At 37.3% G+C, this 21650-nt stretch overlaps 2 protein-coding genes across 3 annotated transcripts in view; one reads left to right on the top strand and one right to left on the bottom strand.

Annotated features, from left to right (window-relative positions):
* Positions 1-21650, top strand: part of LOC108684119 (cytosolic carboxypeptidase 1-like) — a 31186-nt gene that overhangs the window by 3414 nt on the left and 6122 nt on the right. Inside the window, exons 3-14 of the mRNA XM_018188218.1 lie at positions 1849-1931; positions 2492-2609; positions 2724-2866; positions 3246-3390; positions 3468-3599; positions 3680-3823; positions 4005-4176; positions 4463-4529; positions 4968-5146; positions 5221-5839; positions 6017-6526; positions 6613-6791. Coding sequence (XP_018043707.1) covers positions 1849-1931; positions 2492-2609; positions 2724-2866; positions 3246-3390; positions 3468-3599; positions 3680-3823; positions 4005-4176; positions 4463-4529; positions 4968-5146; positions 5221-5839; positions 6017-6526; positions 6613-6791 — 2491 coding nt within the window. The remainder of the gene's footprint in view (positions 1-1848; positions 1932-2491; positions 2610-2723; positions 2867-3245; positions 3391-3467; positions 3600-3679; positions 3824-4004; positions 4177-4462; positions 4530-4967; positions 5147-5220; positions 5840-6016; positions 6527-6612; positions 6792-21650) is intronic.
* On the bottom strand, positions 6797-14237 carry LOC108684120 (C-type lectin 37Da). 2 transcript variants are annotated; one of them, XM_018188219.1, is made up of 4 exons: positions 14040-14237; positions 10239-10596; positions 9689-9844; positions 6797-8753 (listed from the first exon to the last, which is right to left on the bottom strand). In XM_018188219.1, the coding sequence occupies exons 1-4, from the start codon at positions 14083-14085 to the stop codon at positions 7958-7960; spliced, it is 1356 nt and encodes a 451-aa protein (XP_018043708.1). In that variant the 5' UTR covers positions 14086-14237; the 3' UTR covers positions 6797-7957. The 2 variants fall into 2 exon arrangements, with proteins under 2 accessions (XP_018043708.1, XP_018043709.1); XM_018188220.1 differs by having other exon boundaries at positions 8693-8753; positions 9682-9844.

The raw sequence follows: 21650 nt of genomic DNA, 5'->3' as shown, positions 1-21650 counted from the left end.
TATATATATATATATATATATATATATATATGACCTTTATGAAATTTCTAGAGGAAACGTCGAGCATTCTGAGAGATCTGTCATGCAAGTGTGTGATGAAGGACATATAGGTCAGTTCCATAAATATAAGATTAATCTCGCTTTAATTTGCTATTTATCTTTTTCTATTTTCAAAAATTAGAAAAGAATAGTAGATTAAATCGAGAGTAAAGTTAATCTTATATTTTTGTGGAATCAGATCATAGGGTGCTTTTCAGCAAGAAACACAGATGACATATAATGAATTATTACATCCTTATTGTTTGCCAGTGTTAAATAAAGATAAAATAATCACTGTGTTACACTGTGTCTCTTGTGTAAGCACCATTAAATATAGTAATCATAGTACGTGTGGGTCATAGCACTCTCGGCCAGCGGCCGGTACGACAAAATTGTGTAATGTAAATTCAGGTCATTTTCGACAAGTCGCCAACTTTATGCAGTCGTTTGCTCAGCCGAATTCCTAATTTCTATTTCTAGCATCTTTTTGCAATAGATTTCCATATATTAAATTCCATTAAATAATTTTTATAAACAATTTTAATCTTTCAAAAATTTTTTTCTTAAGCATATTGATATCATTAACTTTGTTCGATTATTTATTACCTGCATAATTATTGCAAAACTTTATCTTTATACTGTACACATAATTATCAAACATTATAATATTTGATAATGAGAATAAAAGAAATTCTAAGAGAAATTCTACATTTGGTCAAAGATCTTACAATTAGTACTTAAATATTTCCGGTGTGAATTTATACATATTCAATTCTGCAAACTGTGCTTCGAAATCTTTTTCAGTCTTGAAATACAATCAAGAACAGAATTAGAGTAATATTATAACATCACATATTAAATTGACAATTAAATAATATTGATGTTAATTAATATCTTATAAGAATTAATACATATCTGTAATTTGATGTTAATATATAAGAATCTTAAAAATTATTAATAATTTTATTGCGGAAAATATTATCTCATTCGGGATTTGAAACTGATTTATCAAATATTGATTTATCAAGCTACCCTGGATCTTTGGACAAACAGGTGTGCAAATGTGTGTAAACAACCGATCGCTACCGTGTTATATTAAAATAGAAGAACCGCCTGTTAGCCGATTGCATAAGCGCTGACGACAAAGACTCATTGGCCGACATCCAGAAAACTATGACTTCAAACGATACACACTCGGATCGCGCCCGTGCGCCAATTTGATAAGGGCCTGGCAATCTTCCTGGTTGATGTTCTCGCGAATCGCGGAATTTATTGCGTGGTTGAGTTTTAGTTCGCAATTGCAGTTAATATTATCTGAAATTTTGCGACATAGTTGGATACTTTTAGACGTTACCAAATTTTCTGTAGGTCACGTTTCACGTCACCGTATTATAGTTATACTTATCCGTTATTGTGACATCTAAAGTAAAAACTTGTACGTAATTTATTGTATTATTCTCCACGCGCTACATTGCAAATATTTACTCGATGATATTTGTAATTGCAGGAGCATTGAATTATTGTGTGAATTTTTCAATGAACATTGACATTGATTCCAATTGGCACTGTGTCAACTTTAACATAAGAATATATTGCGTCAATGTACGGTTCTTGATTTCTCTAACGTATTGCACGTTAAAGTTTACTTGACATTGGCAAGGCACTAGTATGTCTGGCGCCACGAATAAATTGATTTACGAATCCGATTTACGAATCCGACATTTCAACAAAAACAGAGAATAGAACAGAGAATAAAACTATCACAATTATAATAGAGAAACTATAATAGAGAATAAATTTATCTTTCAGATCGGCGAATACGCGAGCGCACATTGGAAAAGCTCTGGCTCAAGAATTCCGGTGCAATGGAATCGTTCATTATGACTTTGGAGGTGAATAATTTTTAATTAAAATAATCTTTTGATCTTGGTCACGTTATCTCTCTTCGCTCCTATTAATTGTAACGTGTAGCGTCTTATCTATGGATAAGCTACGATTGTTTCGCGTGTTAACAATAGCCAAAATCGATACGCATATGTGCGAGAGAGAGAGATAATTACTATACATGTGAGCTTACGATTATTCGATTGGCGTATCATTGACACGACGCAGAGCCAAGAGTTTGAGTAAGCGTGGTAATTAGTACTATACTACTATCTGTGAAATATCGTGTCCGTATCACGTGTCACGCAACACGCATTTTACATTGTCTGCATGTCGAGAAAGTCGCGAGGCCGCTCGTAAATCTAAATCCATGTGTTCCAGATCTTGACAAATGTCAGAACAAGTATATAAAATAATTGCTTGCATATTGCTCACGAGATTCTTTATAATTACTTTTCTGTTATCGTAGTAATTTTTATTACTATTGCACTATTTATACAAAAAAAGGGAAAAAGAAATCAATATGTTTAAGAAAGAATTGAGATTATTTTTCGAAATTTATTTTTAGAATTGCAAGGATTACGTTGCTAATTGCAGCATCGCCGGCATATTACATGAATGTATATCGCCCCGAATGATCAAAGGCAAATCTAAGGAAAGGGGGAGCAAGAATAGAAGTGCCACAAGTAATGGCAATTATAATAGAAATACATGTTTTATCGAGAACGCCAATTGTGTTAAATTCGCGGATTCGATAATGTTTTTTTTGGAATGAAAGTAATGTGCTTGTTTTTTAATAGGAACCAGTAACCGAATGGCGGTCATTCAACTGATCAACTTAGGTATCACGCAAGTCCTAGTTAAACTTTTAATAAATCTGCAATACGCGGATAGCATCATGATCGAAGTACTTACTCAAGACATCCTCTGGATTTTGGGACAGGTGATTTTAACGACGATGCATTGCAATATATAAGCTCCTTTTAATTTTATTTTGCACAATTAAAACAATTATTTTGTTTGGTTCGCTGCTTCTGCATGAATAGAAGGAAATACTTTTGACATATTGTATGTCTGCGCAGCAGAACTTTTATCGATCGTACTGCGTACGTCTACGAAAATATTTTTCAATTTTTCTAGAGTCTAGAATTTATTTTAACTATTTCTAACTTTTTACATTGTAATTTTATGCATTATACTATCATATTATTTTTGTTTTAATATGGCAATTAAAATTCTTAGTTTATGAAATAACTAAAACTTAAAAAAGCATACAATTTTCTAAAATGTAGAAAATATAAATTATTAAAATATTTTTTTAGGTGGCTCAGAGGGACCAGAAGTTTGTGTCAAAAATGAAACTGCTCAATTCCATAAAAGTGTTCCATGCACTGTTAAAGCAGCATTACAACAACAGTAAGACGTTATTACCGCTGTTGTTGATCATCAAGACTCTTGCTAAAAACTGTAAGCAACAGTTTGTTTTATGCATCTGATAATTCGCTTATATGTTCGAGGATAATAAAGTTATTATTCTCTTATAGCTTTTTCCTTGCAAACATTAGTAAAAGACGATATTACTAGCACTTTGGAGAAAACCTTTATCAGTGTTGGTTATACGCCACATTTGAAACTAAGGACATTATTAGAGTGCTTCAAACATTTAACGACAAATAGTAAGAACGTGTAATTACGTATAATGTAATTTTGTTTTTCATTATTAATTATTTTAACAATCATAATCTTTTATTTCTAGAATTATGCTGTAACAAATTCATTAAGACAAGAATAGTACATCTGCTTATGCGAATTTTCGAGAGATGGGAAAGATTCGATGGGCAGATGCGCTTGAAAATTTGCAATTACGCCTTGAATACACTTCAGCATTTCTGCGTAATAAGTAAGTTTATTAGAGAAAGACTCTATAAAAAGTATTGTGAAAGTATACTAGTTGTTTAATTTCAAATTTTGTATATTTCTCTGCTTGAAATTGTTTTTATATTTTATATTCTCATTCTCTATTAACGTTCTTTTGAAAGTCGTCGGTATCACATACGTATACTCTTTGCCTGACATTCTAGAAGCTGGAAGGAAGGCTATCAAGTCGAACAATGGCCTACAGCTACTCTACCGGTTCTGCACGAGTTGTCCAGAGGATAAAGCTTATGACTGCTTGCTGTCGCGTATTTACGGAATAATCAATCAGTGTCTAGATAAAAAGGAACTGCCGGTGCCCGAAATGTCGCCCGCGAGGTGAATGAAGTTCGAGGTCATTTCGACTAGTATAAACTAGTATCTCGATAATTGTAATATGTTTATTATATTTTTTTGCCTTTATACAAAGAGTACATTATAAACATTATGAGTTGATTACTTTTTGTGTTGCTACAGAGATCAAGGTGAATAAATAACGATAGTTTTCATTGTAAAATATTATCGGATTAGTTGAAAACTAACGCATTCAAAGGGCATAATAATCCATTTACAATTACGATTATATGCATTAAACTTTTGGTTGGTTCTCTTTTTTTGCATGCAGATTTATTCTATCCGAAGTGAATGTCAGGGCGAATAGTGCTGAGAGCGGTAGCGACATCGACAGTCAGGTGTGTCATTTCTTCATAAAAAATCAGATTAACATAACACGCTGCGAACGTAATATTTGAAGCCTCACACTGATTAAAATATACGTTTATTAATAACATCATACTAAGAAAAAAATAATTTATTTGATTAAATCAGCTTAATTCATCTTTATTTTTTTCGACGAAATATATACGTATGTATTTAATCAAACATATTATATTTGATTTAAATACATATTCTCCGAAAGAAAGAACGAAAGAAAGAAAAACTAAATTAATTTAATCAAATGAATAGTTCTTCTCAGTGTATTTCCTCTAACAATTCTTATTTTGCGTACATAATATCGCAATGTATCCAAAATGTCCATAATATAAAAATTCTATTAAATTCTGCTATTAAATGTTCTTGTGATTCAAATATTAATTTATATATAATTATAATATATAATTTCTGTGAAGGCGAACAGTGTGGCTTCGATTGGTAGACGGTACAGCGATCTTGATTCCGGGGATGACGAGGAGAGTCACGATTCCAGAGATACAATGGACAATGAGATTCACTTGGGCGATGAAGTGGACGAGAATAAATTTTTTGCCGGAGTTTTTACCTCGCAGAGATCAGAAGAGGATCTTGCTGGGTAGGTAAAATATAATTTTTACAAACGCACATTGATATCAATTATAATTACAAACATCTCTTTTTTTATATCAGATATCATATGTTCTTCAAGGAGTTGGGAAATTTGCAATCGCAACTACACATCGTCGGATCGACAAATGGCAAACTAATCGATCTTTATTTGATGGATGCTGAGCAAATAAATTCACCGCTTGCGAAAGCGGGAAAGACGAAGATCTCAATCAAGGATTTTTCGAAATCTAACGGTACGATGAAGAGTTGTCAATTGGTGAACAGTACGCACAATTTGAAGATCCTAAAAGACGTGTCTGCAAACGTCACGGATCGACAGGCTTATTGCGTCGTAGCGAGCAGAGTGAGAAGCGTTATAGGTTTTGTCAAGGTCGCCTATCCGGATCTGATTGGTGGCGACGGTCTGGGAAAAGCAGAGCCGCTCAACACTAAGGACAGGAAAGTTTGCCGTGCGAAATTGTTAACCTGCGTGGAACGAGGTCTCCACGCCGCCACCACTTTCCAGGAAGTTGTTTATGACCTTGATGCACTCGCAAACTCCGTCTCCCGGGGAACGTCGGACGATGAGTGGCTGTTTGATAACAGGGACGAGAAGAGGATTGGCAAGCGTAATGTGGACATGAAACGGTTGCAGTTTGAGTCCAGATTTGAAAGCGGCAATCTGAGGAAAGCTATTCAGGTACAGTTTTTCGGTCCGCTACTTGCACTTTATATAATCGATTATGTTCATATTATGTAAGAGACTTCATAGTGACTTAGCGGCAATTTCTGCAAGTTAATCCGAGGATATATATGAATTAATTTCTTTTTCGTTAAATTTCACCACGTTTACATTTAACGTCTGTTTTCTCCTTAGATAGGTCCACGAGAATATGATCTTATCTTGACGCCAGATGTTAACAGCGGTTCCAGACATCAGTGGTTCTACTTTGAGGTCTCCAACATGGAGGCGACTGCATACACGTTCAATATAATCAACTGCGAGAAGACGAACTCACAGTTCAATTTCGGTATGAAGCCGATACTATTCAGCGTTACAGAGGCGCAATGTGGTAGACCAGGTTGGGTGAGGACTGGTGTGGACATTTGTTACTATCGAAATTGTTATCAACGGTCCATCAAAGGAAAAACATACTTCACGACATCCTTCACAGTTATGTTTCCGCACGCTTACGATGTTTGCTATCTGGCGTATCATTTTCCTTACACGTATAGCCGGCTGATGACTAATATTTGGAACTGGACGAAAAGTGTCTCCGTGGCGAACGTATATTTTCGCGCGGAGACGCTCTGCGAGACTTTAAACGACAATGAGAATCCTGTGCTTACCATTACGTCACCAGATTCCAAGACCAATCCTATACATGTAAGAAATCTCTCAGATACATCTTTGCATGATAATACGTCGTTTAACATAGCAAATATTTAAAGCCAAATATCATTCTCTTTTAGACACGAAAGATGATTTTTTTAACATCCAGAGTACATCCTGGTGAAAGCAATGCTTCTTGGGTGATGCATGGAACTATGGAGGCTCTCCTAAGTGACAATCAATACGCCAACAGTTTACGTGACGATTATGTGTTCAAAATAATTCCTATGTTAAATATAGAAGGAGTCGTAAATGGTTGGTGAGTTAATGATTATATATATTTTTATTAAACCGCTTTTTTTATTACACCGCTTTTTTATTAGACAAAAGCTGTGGTGGAGATGCCTAACTTTAGCCTAAGATTTTCTAACTTTACATTTAAGGATATAAAAGGGTACACCTAATGGCAAACGCGTGATACCATAAAACTGTAATCGTATTTTTATTAAAGTTTAGTACACAAGTTGCACATTCATGCTGTTGTACACAAAATTAATATGGAAGTGACTTACCGTAATAGCTAAAGAGTAACGTTTCTCATTGATGAAACTACGTACACCGATCATCATACATCTGGATGACCGAAACATTTACGATCAACTCTCGGCGGTCGCTTTCATGACATCCGTCACGTATTCCAAAATATTTTTAGAATCGTTTGGTTGTCGAACGTTTCGTCTTGCAGATGTATGGATACGTTAACTATGATGATGATGATGATTACCACCTTATAAAGATATGAAAACGCTGACGGAAATTAGCAATCTAATTCGATTAGAAATCATTGGACTTTCATTTTCGTTTAATTTTTTTTATTTTATCTATTGTTCTAAACTTTATTATTAATGTTGAAAACGAAAATTTAATGAGATAGAAATGAGGAATAAATGTAATGTGATGATAATGATATCCGCCGGCGTCATCGATGATAGAAAATGAGAGCTGAGTAATCAAGTAAATGCCCTTGCGAAAATGTAAAGCTTGTCGAGTAACGTCGGCAGGAGAATAATTCGTTTTTTCGATTGACATTACGGTTTTTCTTTTCGACATCTTTGATAATATCATTTCTGAGCTACGGCGTAACTCATTCTCATTCCTTTCAAACACCGAAATCTTAAGGGTTTGAAATAATCATCTCTACCTGCCGCCGACCGAGAAAGCCGACAATAGTGCCTCTCTGATTCAAAACTATCGAGCATTGTGTCGGGTACGCCTTAGAGCTAAACGGCGAGCAGTGACAACGGTATACAATCTGTTTGATCCGCATAACGGCGACAGCTCGCTCGTGTCGCATGTGCAAAACGCACTCTGATATACATATACATGTATATATGTATATGTATACCTAATTCCTCAAAAATGTCGATTTGTTTCTGTCACTTATAAAACGAAATAACGCGATGTTGCCTAGGAGGAAGTAAAGCGTTACTTGGACGGAGGGTCTAATACTTTGCCGTTGGTGCGCACTTTGATGTTGTACCTATAGGCCGGTTCCGCATCTGGCAGGATCGTGCTGCTGTCGTCGTCCTGGTCCTTCATCATCGCCGAGTCCGCCGACAACGCCGCCGTGTCTACCGGTTGATCGTTTACGTAATCCTGCACGCTGTCGTACGGTCCAATTGTATGAGCGTCCTCGAGACCATTATTCGGTAATTCAGTCTCCGCGGCCAGGTCGCCATAGTCGGGGGACTCGCGATGCTCCATCTTCATCTCCGATGAAAAGGAGGAGGAGGCGGAGGAGACGACGGGACGGGAGACCGATGGTCGCAGGACCTCGCGAGTCTCAAGACCGTCGAAAACGCTGTCCTTGCGCGCTTGAGACGTCACGGCGACGTGCCCGGTGAACAGGCTCGCGATGTCCGGGATATGCTCCGGTCTCATATCGTCCAGGCCGCCGACGGCCGTGCGCTCGCGCTCATTACCATCGTCAAACAGCGACGTCGCCGCTTCCGTCGTTCCCGTGTGTTGATATTGCTGCTGTTGATACTGATTGCCAGATGCGGGAGCGGCCGTGGTGATTAACCTGCTGACGACCGGATCCTCTGATAGTTTCTCATCCACGGATGTATCCGCTTCCGGTGGTGTCGCCTCTTGTTCGTTTTGAGCGTTGGTACTCGGATGGTGATCGTCGATGTTGGTGCCGTCGATGTCGGTTCCATGATCACTCGCTTGGTCGTCATTGGCTGGCGCCGAGGTGGTCGTGATATAGGGCCTGTGATTTCTGAAAAAACAAAATTTAAAAGATAATTATCACCATCACTTTTTGACAAGAATTAAAATAATTAATTTCTTGAAAATCTAATGAGGATATTTACAGTTAGCACATCTTACAATTATTAGTGGCTTAATTTAAGCGCCGCATTAATAGCAGAAGAAAGCTAGTTTCATTGTTGATGGATTAACGTAAATATTTTTATAGTAGTTATCTGTATTTGAGTGAAATTATACATGTGTATATGTGTATGTATGTATGTAAAAAGTATATGTTTATGAATATCGTACGTCAAGAAGCGAGAGAATAACTGTTATCATAAGAATAAGCTGTAAAGGCATTTGCTGGAATTCCGTATCGTGGCTGAGCTATCCTCATTCATCGACACTTTTATCCCGAAGCTATTAGCTATTTGCGAAGATCTCGAACTTTAACACTAGCGAATAGTTGCCCATCTATCACGAATTGCGGAAGAAAAAGCATTTCTCGTTTCGAGCTATTTTCTATTTCTCGCTAGACTGCACGGAGGAAAAAGTTTGTCCCGATTACAAGTACCACGTCGTTTTGCGCCTTCATAAACTTTAAGTATTTTCTAAAAAATAGATTCAAGTTTCACGAGATCGAAATTATAATAACGCGATACGGAATACATTTACGTGAATACATTCATATATTTATATATATTTCATTTATTCACAAATATATATATAATAAATTATCATCCGTCGTTAAAGTCAGCCATCCCGCATACTTCGGTAGCAGGAGGGATAAAATACGTTCAATTATTGCGATATGCACTTGTATAGCTTATCGCCGGAGAGTTATTTACTTTTTGTCCGTGCATAAGCGAGATTCGCTTAGAGTACATCGGTATTCCCTTTTTTTTTTCTTTCTCTCTTCTTCCTTTCGTGTATTTTTGTGACAAGTATTATCTCACCTCTTACCCCTGAGTCGCGGAGACTGGAATGCTGCCGTAGTTGTAGTAGTAGCATCTTGTTTGCTCGCAGATAAAGTCCTTCACGAGAGTGCAATCCTGCGCCTCCCAGGCTAACGTAGGTGCTACCATCGCGACGCATCCGTCCGCGCTGCCGCTGTCGCCACTGAAATCGAGAAACTCGCGTTTTGGAATTTAAATGAGAATACCTGTTTTGACGTTAGCTATTCCATGCATGAGTTTCCGGATGTTAGAACTGCGGAAGAGAGTGGCTGATAACCGCGTTGCTCGGCTAACAACTACGGGTGACTAGTATGCGAATCTTCGATCGTGAAAAATGGTAAAAAGATGGTAAAAAGAAAAATGGTTCTTTGAAATTATATGATTAAGTTATCCATCATTTTTTCAATCCAGTGAATATTTAATTAATGCTTGATTCAATTGTCTTCTGGTTTAACTGATACTTTTTATTAATTAATATAGTACATAAAGTACATTAAATAGTAGGTACATTAAATAGGTACATTAAATAGTACACATGAAAAATGAAATGATATTACCTTTCACGCGCCACCCTTTGAGGTTCGGTGCCAGGTGGTACATCGGCAGGTCTGTTACCAGGTCGCTTCAGCATGTAGTCGAAAGTGACGTTGAACGGCAGTCCTGTACTCATCCATAAAAACATGTCGGTGCCTAGCTTGTTACCAGAGGTCCAAAAATCGTATTTCGTGTAACCGGCGTTCTTCAGATATTGCGTCATCGTGTCAGCCTTCTCTTTCGTTTCGAAAGATGCCAACTGGAGGCCTAGCGAGCGGCAATATTGATACGCCAGGAAGTAATTCAGTTCCGGACTGTAGGGATTCATTCGTGACACAAAATATTGTATGCCATCCAGTTGGATCGTTGTGATCCTCTGAGCTGTGAAATGAAACATTATATCATTAATTTCTCCAAAAATTCCTTTAATATCGCCAAAAGCTGCGTTTACATCACGTCTTATTTTACCATGTTAAAATTGTATGAGAATGCATTCAATTATAGCACGTGTGCGAAATTAGGGCAAGTTAGTTGATATCATTCTCGGTATATGAACGATAATTCGATGTATATGTTTATATACTTGGTTTCAAATTTACACTCACAATGACAGTGAATATAATAATAATTATATTCTCATTACAGAATTATTAAATTTATAATAAAATATATACTGATTTTCAATCTCTCTTACTATCTCTCATCATGTTTTACATTTTTTACATAGTATTTCAATATTATATTCTTTTTAGATATTTTCTACAATTGAAGATAGGCAGATTTTTAATTTACTTGATCATATTTTATTAATAAAGAATTTTCTAGAGCAACTTATGGTTTATCGAAGCATGTCTGACATTCAGTTCCGACAAAGCCACAAATGGTAGTAGAGATAAAAGAGAATGCGTTCAGTGAATATTAATGTAGTGTTCTATTTCTATTTAATATTTCGAGCTCACGATCGAGAACCGTTATTATAATTAAAAATATCCTTATGTCTTTTATAAAATTTGAAATAAGATCGTTAATATAAATAATAATATCAAAGGCGAGATTTTAACTTGGAAACTTTTAAATAATTTATATACTAGAACTAGTGATTTGCTTCGCAGGTTTTGATATTTGAAATTTAAAGTTTCAGCATTAAGATTTTCAAAAATCGAAGTTTCTTCAATACTTTAATTTTTGAAACTTCGGCAAATTAAAAATATACAATTATTATTTTAATATAATTAACATAGTAATACGAATATATTTTTATAAAAAAGTATGCGGATTTACAAATATAATTTCATTTTTTCCCATTCGCATGAATATCTTTTTCAAAGCTTTGAAAGCAATTTAAACTTTGAAAGTTTGGAATTCTTCAAATCTTCGAAGTTGTCAAAAGTAACATTTCTAATTTATACATGATCAACTTCGTCGTAATAAACGATTCTAAAAATTCGAGAAAAGATCGTATAAATTTATACGCTAAGAAGCATCATTTTCATCGCATTATATACACGATACAATAGTGATACAAGACGTAGCAAAAAGAACGAAATTGAAGAGACTATTCTAACATCGTTCGCTTCATAATACGATTTTAATTTCATTTCTCTAAATGCGTATTCTGATGCGGCGCGTTTTTAGTTGGCTTCACAATGACTCGAAGCTTATGACAAGAACAACGTGTTCACACAATACATCAAGTTACGGTTCATTGAACTATGATGGCTATTTGGTTAACTGTACTTATGAATTATGACGCTCCGAGACTCCCGAATAGCTCCATAGGTGAACGAGTGTCGCAACTAATATGAGTCCGTCACATTATTTCTAGTTGCAATTGTTCTCCATTACATGTTTACGGTTATGAAGATCGACGATGATAAGAAAAATTGAGTTTTTAAATTTTGTATTTCTAAAAATTTTTAGAGACAGAGAGAAATGCGAGAAGCAAAATAGTTTGCCCATTATATGCTCGAGATATTTCTTGGTACTCTTACGTAAGAGTTACGAAACAAAAGAAGATTTTGATGCAAGAAAAAAATAAGTTCATACTGAACATATAATCAGTCATGAAATTTAAAAGGCTCAATGACTTAACGAGATTGAAATGAAAGATTAAAAGAACAATATAGGTGAAAACACGATGTGAAAAGATCTACAATACAATATTATCTGCTTGTTTAATTTTTTAAAACGACGAATAGTTTGAAACTTTTTTGTTACTCCATCCTGAAGAATCTCGACAGGATTGAAGTGAATTGATCTGAATTTTCCACGAGGGACCAATTTCGCGTGTGCATGGACCGCGTCATTATACAACGGGCGGCGAAGCAAGACGGTGCAAGATGCATCCGTTCGACTGGTTGGTAGAAGTCTAGTCACGGCTCTGGATACTTCGTAGAGGCGCATCCGGAGCAAAAACGTTCCGGATCGTGAAGTTGGACGTGCAGGTGGTGGTAAATGACCCGTAGGCCTTGAGACGTCTGCCGCCGGTGTGTGCGTGCGCGAAGAAGAGACGACTAGCCGCTTTAACTACAGCTTCGTTCACGTAATGCGTTCCCGCCGTTCGGTTAATGATACTCAACGAGATTCCCAAAGGAACGAGTCCACATACACGGCGCTTGAATTTTTATAAATTTTATCTCGATAAACATTTATTGAATGTAATCTACTTTCTCTCTCTTTTCTTTTTAATGATTTTAAGTAGCAAGTAGCCTTTAAATATCTTTCACGCAGGATTATCTCTCTCTCTCTCTCTCTCTCTCTCTCTCTCTCTCTCTCTCTCTCTCTCTCTCTCTCTTGAATGTAATATCACTTTTATTTGCGGAGATTTCAACATAAATAGTGAATATCATAAGATTTAATTTTTTTTTAATGTATAAATGTATATTTCTTATAAAAAAAGAGATTTTTAGTTTATTTATTATTTACATCGAAATATTTAAACACTAAGATTTGATTCGCTTTGACCGAATATAAGATTTATCTTACTCAGATTACTTATTATTGTTTTTACAGTTAGAAAGTAGTATTTTTCTATCAAGTCAATTTTTATAAACTCTGAATACTGCATTATAACGAATAGAAATTTGAAAGGGTAGAACTTTTTGAAAAGACACGATATGTCTGGTGCATTATGTTGCTTGCGTGTTCTGCCATCGGTTGTTTCCGGTCTCAACTTTGAATGCGTTAACAGTTGGCGCAGGGGTTTTTTTAATGACTTTAAAATGCGTGTTTTAAAAACGTTGAGTGTAATGTAGAAATGTTTTTAAATACAAAAATATATTTAATGGGAATAATATTAAAAGCAATTAATTAAAATAGAGAAAACAACAGACATTAGAAATTTTAAATAATAATTGTAGCATTTGTAGCTGAGAAAGATCTATTTAGAGAAAAATATATCGAATATAGTTATATATTATATATTATATATTATATTATATTAAAAAAATATATATTTTTTTAAAAATATATTATTAAATCTTCACAAAACATTTAAAGTAAAAGGAATAAGATATTTAAATAATTTAGTCACAAATATATATTCATAATTCACAATTCAATTTTACAATCTCATCTTTTATATAATTTTGAAAATTTCTTCAGTGTTAAAATAAACGATTGTCGTTTTTACGAATAACACTACGCGTTAAATGAATAATCAAAATATTGTACAGAGACGTCGATGATCGAGCGGAAGAGTATATCCAACATGCTTATGATGAAGTTAAGAGAACAATCATTTCATAATAATGAAGCCGTCACTGTGGATGTTAAAGTGAGCACGAACGAGCTGGCATTGTGTCGTAGTGTAAAAGGGTACTAACCTGAGGCGAAGGCCGCGACGACGAAGAGCAACAGGATGATCTTCATGTTAGCGTACCGATTACTGTGTTGGCAATGCGACGATCAGTCAGTCGTTTCCGTTTCCGACTCTCGTCTTCTCTCTCTCTCTCTCTCTCTCTCTCTCTCTCTCTCTCTCTCTCTCTCTTTCTCTCGGAATACACCGGATGTTAGTGTTAGGATCGCGTTCTCGGACTGGCCTCGCGCTGCGCCGTGAGCCCCCTTAAGAGTCTTCTGCCCGGATCTCAGAGGAGGGGGTCGTTGAAGATGATTCACTGGCTAACCTAGAGCAGAAGTCCAACGCACGAAGGGGACGGCGGTGGCGGCTGCGTCGAGGGCGACGAAGACGACAATGATGATGACCGTATGAAGACGAATCGAAAAGTAATTGAACTGGAAAAAAAATTGCGGGTGACAAGATTGAAGGAAGAACGTACAATAGAAATGTTCATCCTGAGCAACGTGGAGGCATGTCTCGCGATCGATGACGCCACGCTTGATTTGGATGGATCGCCCTTCTCCTTCCCTTGACTGCAAAGATGATTTGCAAAATCGAGTATATAATACATTAGAATTCAAGGGGAGAGGATGTCTTTATTCTCGCAGTCGTAAAGTATTCGAGAAAGGTAATCGTGGACATTTAACGGCAGAAAATCTTTCTCGACAGATGAAAAGACGTATTCTCGACTTGACAAGTTGTTTTTAATAATTAACCAATTAACTTTAGCCTTTAACTTTAGTAATATTATTTTCGCTGTGAACATAGTGAGTAATATACGCATCTTCATGTCGAATAATAAGTTAATCAATTTCGATCGATCATTAATCGTTAAAGCAAATAATTATTTTTGCAACAACAAAAACTGCGACCGCTCCAGTTGTCGAAGGAGTAGCCACTTGTCAAGCGTTACTATATTCTGCGTTACTATCTCGTTGGCGCAATTGTAAATTAGCACACAACGTGTGATTACATCGACTTAATTATATTAACTAGCAAAGTCGTCGTATGAATAATGTTTGCTCGGCAAAGAGGTATAATCCATTTGTAAGTAGTATATCGCGCGGACATGAAATAATGGAAGGGCGAGTAATAGCAAGAACGTCGTTATCCCCATATCGATCAATGTAGCATTTACGTTAATCCCATTTACATTAATAACATCTGTGCGTTCGCACTCGCTCTTACTTTGTTCCCGACACCGTAAATCCTCCTCCGTTGTAACGCCGCGTCGTTTCTTTCGCTCGGTACGGAATTTTACTTTGCCGCGGTCTTCACGGTTCTCCGTGGATTTGTATCGACGGCAAGCAGCAAAAAGACGTCGGTTTCAAGGCAGACTTCATTTCTGAACGCCTCCTCGGAGGCATCCTCTCGTACGCGCTCCCCCGATATCATCTATCCCTAAAAATCCACCTCACTTCATTCAGCGAAACGACACGCACGATCGTGCCGCTCAAATCCAACACTAATTGCAACAAATCGCCTGCCTCCGAGAAGGAAATCTGTATAATTATACCTTCGATCTACGAAAGACCGGCTCGTGAACATTGATACTTGGATCAGACCTCGAGATTTGAGCAAAATAAACGGACCGAGCTGCTGGACTCGATTATTAATACCTATACATAATCTATGCTCATCCAAGTACTCATCCAAAATATCGGTCTATCTAATAATATGTGTAAACCTCACTCGACAAAATCATAGCGAGGTATCACGCATACTTTGCGTGAAGAAGACGGGCCGATGGATGTGAGCAACGAGAGCGCTTCGACTGGTTGCTTCCTTCGCGTCCTTTGGCGCCGTCTTGTTCTTGCAATCCGCTCCTTCCCGCGTTCAACTTCTTTCGAAGCGCATCGTCATCGCAAGACCCGCTGGAATTCTGGCTCACCAACTTGCGAGCGGACACATGCACGCGCACGCATGCACGCACGCATCGCAGATATTGCGATGCGGCGCGTGCGAGGACTACCGGGCGCGTCTCAATTAAGCTTTCGTGTGATTAATGATATGAGATCGTATCGCAAAACGCGTCACTCTGTGAACGGGGCGTATTAACGAATTATCGCATTGCTCGTGTGTTATACGTTCTACTTTGTACGTTTCATCGATCGATCAGTAAGAATAGGCCTGTTCTTTTTGGCTCAACTTTTCATCTTTCTTCCTCTTCTTTTCTTCTGGAGAGAAAAGGAAGAAAGATGAATTGATGCAGAAGAAATGATGCAAAAGTTCAGTCAAAAAGAACAGGTCTAATATGTATTTTTTGCGAGCTGTCGTCTCGAAACTATTCTGCATTCTTAATACGCGCGAAACACTGACATTTTATCGGGACCATCGTGTATTTTTCTCAGCAGTTAAAATTTGTGACAATAAAATTAATATTATTATTATTATTATTATTAAATCCCGTTTTGTCGCTTTATAGCTTTGTTTCATTGATACAGTACTTCAATTTTCTTACGATAGTGCCGATATCGTTATATTATTGTTGCGCAGATATTATATAGGGTGTCCCAAAATTCTATGATAATAAATATTTTAAAGACAGATTCTTTGTAATATTTTAAGACGAAAAGCCAAGTACAAAAAAAACGAGGCTATTGTAGCTTTTAAATAAGAAGCGTTTAAAAATTACGAATGTGACAAGGAATTTTGCGCGCTCAGGAATAGTAAGATGATCAGTGTGAAAATGCTGAATTTTGTTATTGTCAAAAGCATGAAGTTAGAGAAAATATCTTCATACTGACCATCTTGTCATTCACGCCTGAGCGCGCGAAATTTTATCCCAGTCATTCATCATTTTTAGACTCTTTCCATTTTAAAACTTAGCTTCAACATTTCTGTATTAGGCCCAATTTTTTATTATCTGATTAATTTCTTTATCAAGCTTGATCTTATATTTCATCCAATGGGGTCATCCATGACATCACCATAAAAGAAGTTGGATAAAACATCAGGTAACTTAAGCTTAACTACAAGTTAATCAGAAAAACTGGACCTTAGACTTTTTGTTTCAAAATGTTACAAGAAATCTCTTTAAAATATTTATCGTCAATTTTGAGACACCCTGTATATGGTAAACTTCGCAATGATAATATAGCGATATCAAACTGTCGTTAAGAATTACAAAACCGGAGTACTTGGCTCTCTCTATGAAGAAATCTTTCACGATCGTAAGATTTGTTATCGTGGAATTTGCTACTCTCAACGTTGGCTATTTGATATTGAAAACTGTTATTCGCGTTTAAATTTTCTGCTTTTTTCTGTTTTTTGGTTCCAATTCATTTATTTAACGTACATTCTCACATTCATTCCCAGCAAAATCTTTATCTTTTAAACAAGCGTTGTTTGAAAAACTTTTAATTTAATAAAATCAGTTTGTAAATGTATATTTTATTTATTCCGCTATGGTTTGACAAATGTGTTTCCGAAGAGTAAATTATTAATAGAGAAAATATATTTTATAAAGCAATGAAGCAGTAACACCGGTATCGGCGCAAGTATGTCTCGATAACGCGAGTCGCAAAAAGATTCACATCTCAAGGTAGGCTTCATTTCTGACCATGTGTTCTGATCCGAGAGATCGATCCACCTGCTCTCGGAATATATCGTGAGCGAATATAGGCTTACCCAGTCGTCTGATCACAATATCGAAACCGGTACGAGAGGAACCGATGCGTCTCTACGTTCCAGAAAACGAAGCGCGTCTTCCATTTCTTCGTGTCTCTCATCTCCTCACATTGCACCGTCCTTTTACGGTATTATTTCTCTCTCGTGAAGATGCTGCCTAGTGGCGGAATTACCGGATCAATGATCAGATACGCGATGTGTTATTTCTGGTACGCGACGCCCTGTGCGGGCGATCTTGAGCAAAAAGGATCTCGCGTGACATTCAAGACCTACCGCACAACGGAAATCGTCTCTCTATTTATGTCTCTGTCTCTTTCTTTCTCTGACTCCGCGCAATGTCCGCCTATTGCAGCTCTTGCACACGGGAGGATGCCGTGCCGCGAAGTTAATGACAGGGTAGCGCACCGTGACGGTTTTCTTCGTGGACCACGATTCAGGAATGCAGATGAATCGGTTGGAGTAGCGCCGAGCGCGCGGTCTAAGGAGGCGTTTCGCGATTGCCGCTACTTCATTAAATGTGTTTGATGCAGGATGTGGATTTTATTAATGGAGAAAGGGGAGAGAGAGAGAGAGAGGTGTGCTTTTACGAGAGATTCCTCATCCTTTGTTGATCAAGAAAGATTAATCGCTTTCATATTTCATATTGTATATCTTCCTTCACCACCGAATGAATTACAATAAAATTAATCGGTTTTCGCGCTTGCAGACTTGCCTAAGAGAAATGGGATATTCGGCTGCAGGGAATTTGTGTGTATTCAGATTTCTGTGCATATCAATCGTACCGTGAATGCTTGGGTTTATACCTCACGGCACAAATCACGTTCTGCTGGATACCTTGGTATAGGTCAGTTTAACAGGTTGAATTCCCATCGTGGTATTCCCGTGGGAATGCATCGCGTTCGCTCGAGTGCACTTAAGTCCGGCGATACTTACGGGGTTCTCTCCTATATATATCATGTATGTGGTGGTGGGTGAGACTAAAGCAGAAGTTCGGTGTATTGGATAAACAAGCGATTCTTCAACAGGCACGATCACCATCTCATCGTCGTCGTTGTCTTCTCGTCCTTCCGTTTTCTCTTACCATTACTTTTCTCTTTCGTTTCGTTTTCTTCTTCATCGTCTTCTTCATCCTCTTCTTCTTCGTCGTCTTCTTCGCTTTCTTCTTCCTCCCTCCTACCTTGATCCGTTCCATGCGAGGGAGACGCTAGAGAACAACTTCTCACAGCCGCGCCAAGGGACTTGGTCTTTTTTTGCTAAAACAAAAGCGAAGACGGGGTACGCCGCAGCGGCCAGCGACGGCCAACGGCGGTCAGCGGCGACCATCGTCGGCTGCGCGACGAAGAGGAAGACGAGAGGAAGATGGCTGGAAGGAGCAGGAGAAGCGAGAGAGAGGATGCCACAGGGGGATTCTTGCCGAGGTCTATTTCAAGCTCTGCCAGCAATCGCTATGTAAGGCCCTCTTCTTTCCTTTCCTCCCAAGCATCTCTTCTCGTCTTTTTCCCGTCCAGAGACCCTTCCTTCCTCCCCGTTGCTCTTACCGGTATCCCCTTCGTTACTACCCCGCGCGCACCTCTCTTCCTTTCTCTTTTTTTTTTCTCTGTGTACGGAACTCTCGGTTTTAGCTCGCGAACAGCCTCGGACCGAGACGATCGGAGGAGCCATACTGCCCCGAAGGCTTCGACGGCATTCGCTCCTCCATTTTGATACCTCTAGGACAGTGATCCTCATGCATTTCGTAATTGATCGAGGCAACATGAGGTGTTTCAAATAGGTATGTCTGAAAATTATCTCGATAAGGGATGAGTTCCATATCACTCAGACAATAAACCGACATAATAGCTTTTGAAGTGAATTTTTTATATAAATTCAAAGGAAGCTCGATAAATATGTTATACATCACATAATTCAATATAACCAATTTACAAAAATTTGATAATTTTAGAAATATTGTTTTTCGCAAATAATCGAACATATATGTTTTTCGATCAACGAGAATAGTGAAGCAACATCGAGAAAAACGAAGATTAAAGGAAAAGAATCGTCTTGCTAGCAGGACCAAAAAGTGTAACTATTTATAGAATTTGGTTCTATCCCGAAAGAATCTCCAATTATATGTGTGTGCAAGATCGAGTGGTCGAGCGACTTCATAGTAAGGGGCGCACGACCTTGCACACTTTTTTATGGTTCACTCTTTAGGAGTCATAATTCAGTTAGTACCAGAACAACTTATGGATTTGCTGTTTTCTTTGGAAAGTCTTAAAACAGTGATTCTCACCTGTACTTCAAATATTTTTATGACGTAAAAATATGATTATAACGATGTAACCTCTTTATTGAATAAAACTATTCAGGCAGATTTTATGTAATATTGATGTTACTTATATACCGAGAATAATAGTAGCATTGGACAGTTTTAATATTAATTTCCTTCTATTTGGCAAAGTTTAAAGTTAACAAACATAAACATTGCTAATAATTTATTTTTATTTACTTAAAAATTTTAGAAGGAATAAGAAAAATTTTTCCTCATAAAAAATTTTAGAATTATTGAAAATTAAATGTTGTGGGACTCAAATAATATATGTTAAAATCGATAAATCAGAATTTCATATAAATGCAGTTAACGTCGTTATACAAAGTTTTGGATTTCTATTCTGATTGTGAGATTCAATCAAACGCGGACTATGACAGGAGATCGCAACCGTGAAACAGCATTTTGCGTTTTATTTTTCCTCGCACAACTATATTGTTCGGATAATCAATCATTACGACGTAAAAGACAAGCAATATACTAAGGGTCTCCAAGTTGAGAACATTGCCTTTGACTACCGATCGTTTCTCTGGAGCATCGATTACGTACCCGCGTATCTTATTATGTAGACACTGTCTCGTTGGATATATTTAGACAGTTCGTTTCTCATGGGATATAATGAAATCATAGCAGTCGCGCACAATATGACGTGGTAAAATCATGCGTGGAATACGTAATATCACGATTGAGCGCGTTATCAAGGTACTCGATCTTCTCTTTCTCTCTCTCTCTCTCTCTCTCTCTTTTTTTTATTCAACGCGAGATGGACGTTGCGCCGCAATTAACGACGAAACGCTTGAGTAACCCATAATAACGAGTCGCACTGATCGCAAATCATTAGGAGTTGATCATCCTGCGTAGTTACAGCCTGCTTTACTCACGCTCTTGTTGCGGTTACGTGCTTGGGATTTAAGAGAGAACGACCTAGAACCTGAAACCGTGAACTCGCTTGCGATTACGGGGTAAAGAGGCTCGCCCTCTCGAAGGTTTTAATATGATCGGGCAGCTCGTTACGTATGGGCATAGCAGCGGGATTTTTTTTCCAAGAAAAACGCTCTTCTACACGAGTACGTATTCATGGGGTATTCACGCGCTCTCATGTCCACGTATTAAAAATAATTTACACGCGGCAACGCCATTATCCTTACATATGCAGATTGGATGTGCGCGACACGACGTACGCAGCAAAGTGCTTTGGAAAGGCTCGATGAGCTTAATACTACGAGAGATTTATTCCTATCTATTCATACGATTGCGCGGAGTGGAATATAATTTTGTATTTTTTCAGTATATCACGTCATAACACAATATTTTGGAAATTTTTATTTCGTCTTACATTGAATTCGGAATCGTGAGAATTGAACTTACACAGTAATTCAGAGGCATTGCGTAGGAAGATCGGTAATAGCAGTATAATTTTATAAATGTTAATACTTTCTTAATAAGTTTTATCAGTGATCGTTTTGATAATAGTGCGACCGGAAATTATATCATAATAACGTTTAGACAACATTTAAAAAAATTTTAAACAAGGGAAAAGAATCTTGTAATTATTGAAGACGTTTTGCTTCGGACAACATAGTCGCTTCAGTCTCGCGTAATATCGTATCTTTCGAACTGGAGAGGCTGGCAAGTAAGAAAGACGAATAAAAGACA

Source organism: Atta colombica, unplaced genomic scaffold, assembly GCF_001594045.1.
Source record: "Atta colombica isolate Treedump-2 unplaced genomic scaffold, Acol1.0 scaffold126, whole genome shotgun sequence".
In the NCBI taxonomy this organism is placed as follows: domain Eukaryota; kingdom Metazoa; phylum Arthropoda; class Insecta; order Hymenoptera; family Formicidae; genus Atta; species Atta colombica.
Note: the sequence above shows the minus strand (reverse complement) of the source record. Positions and strands in the feature narration are given on the sequence as shown.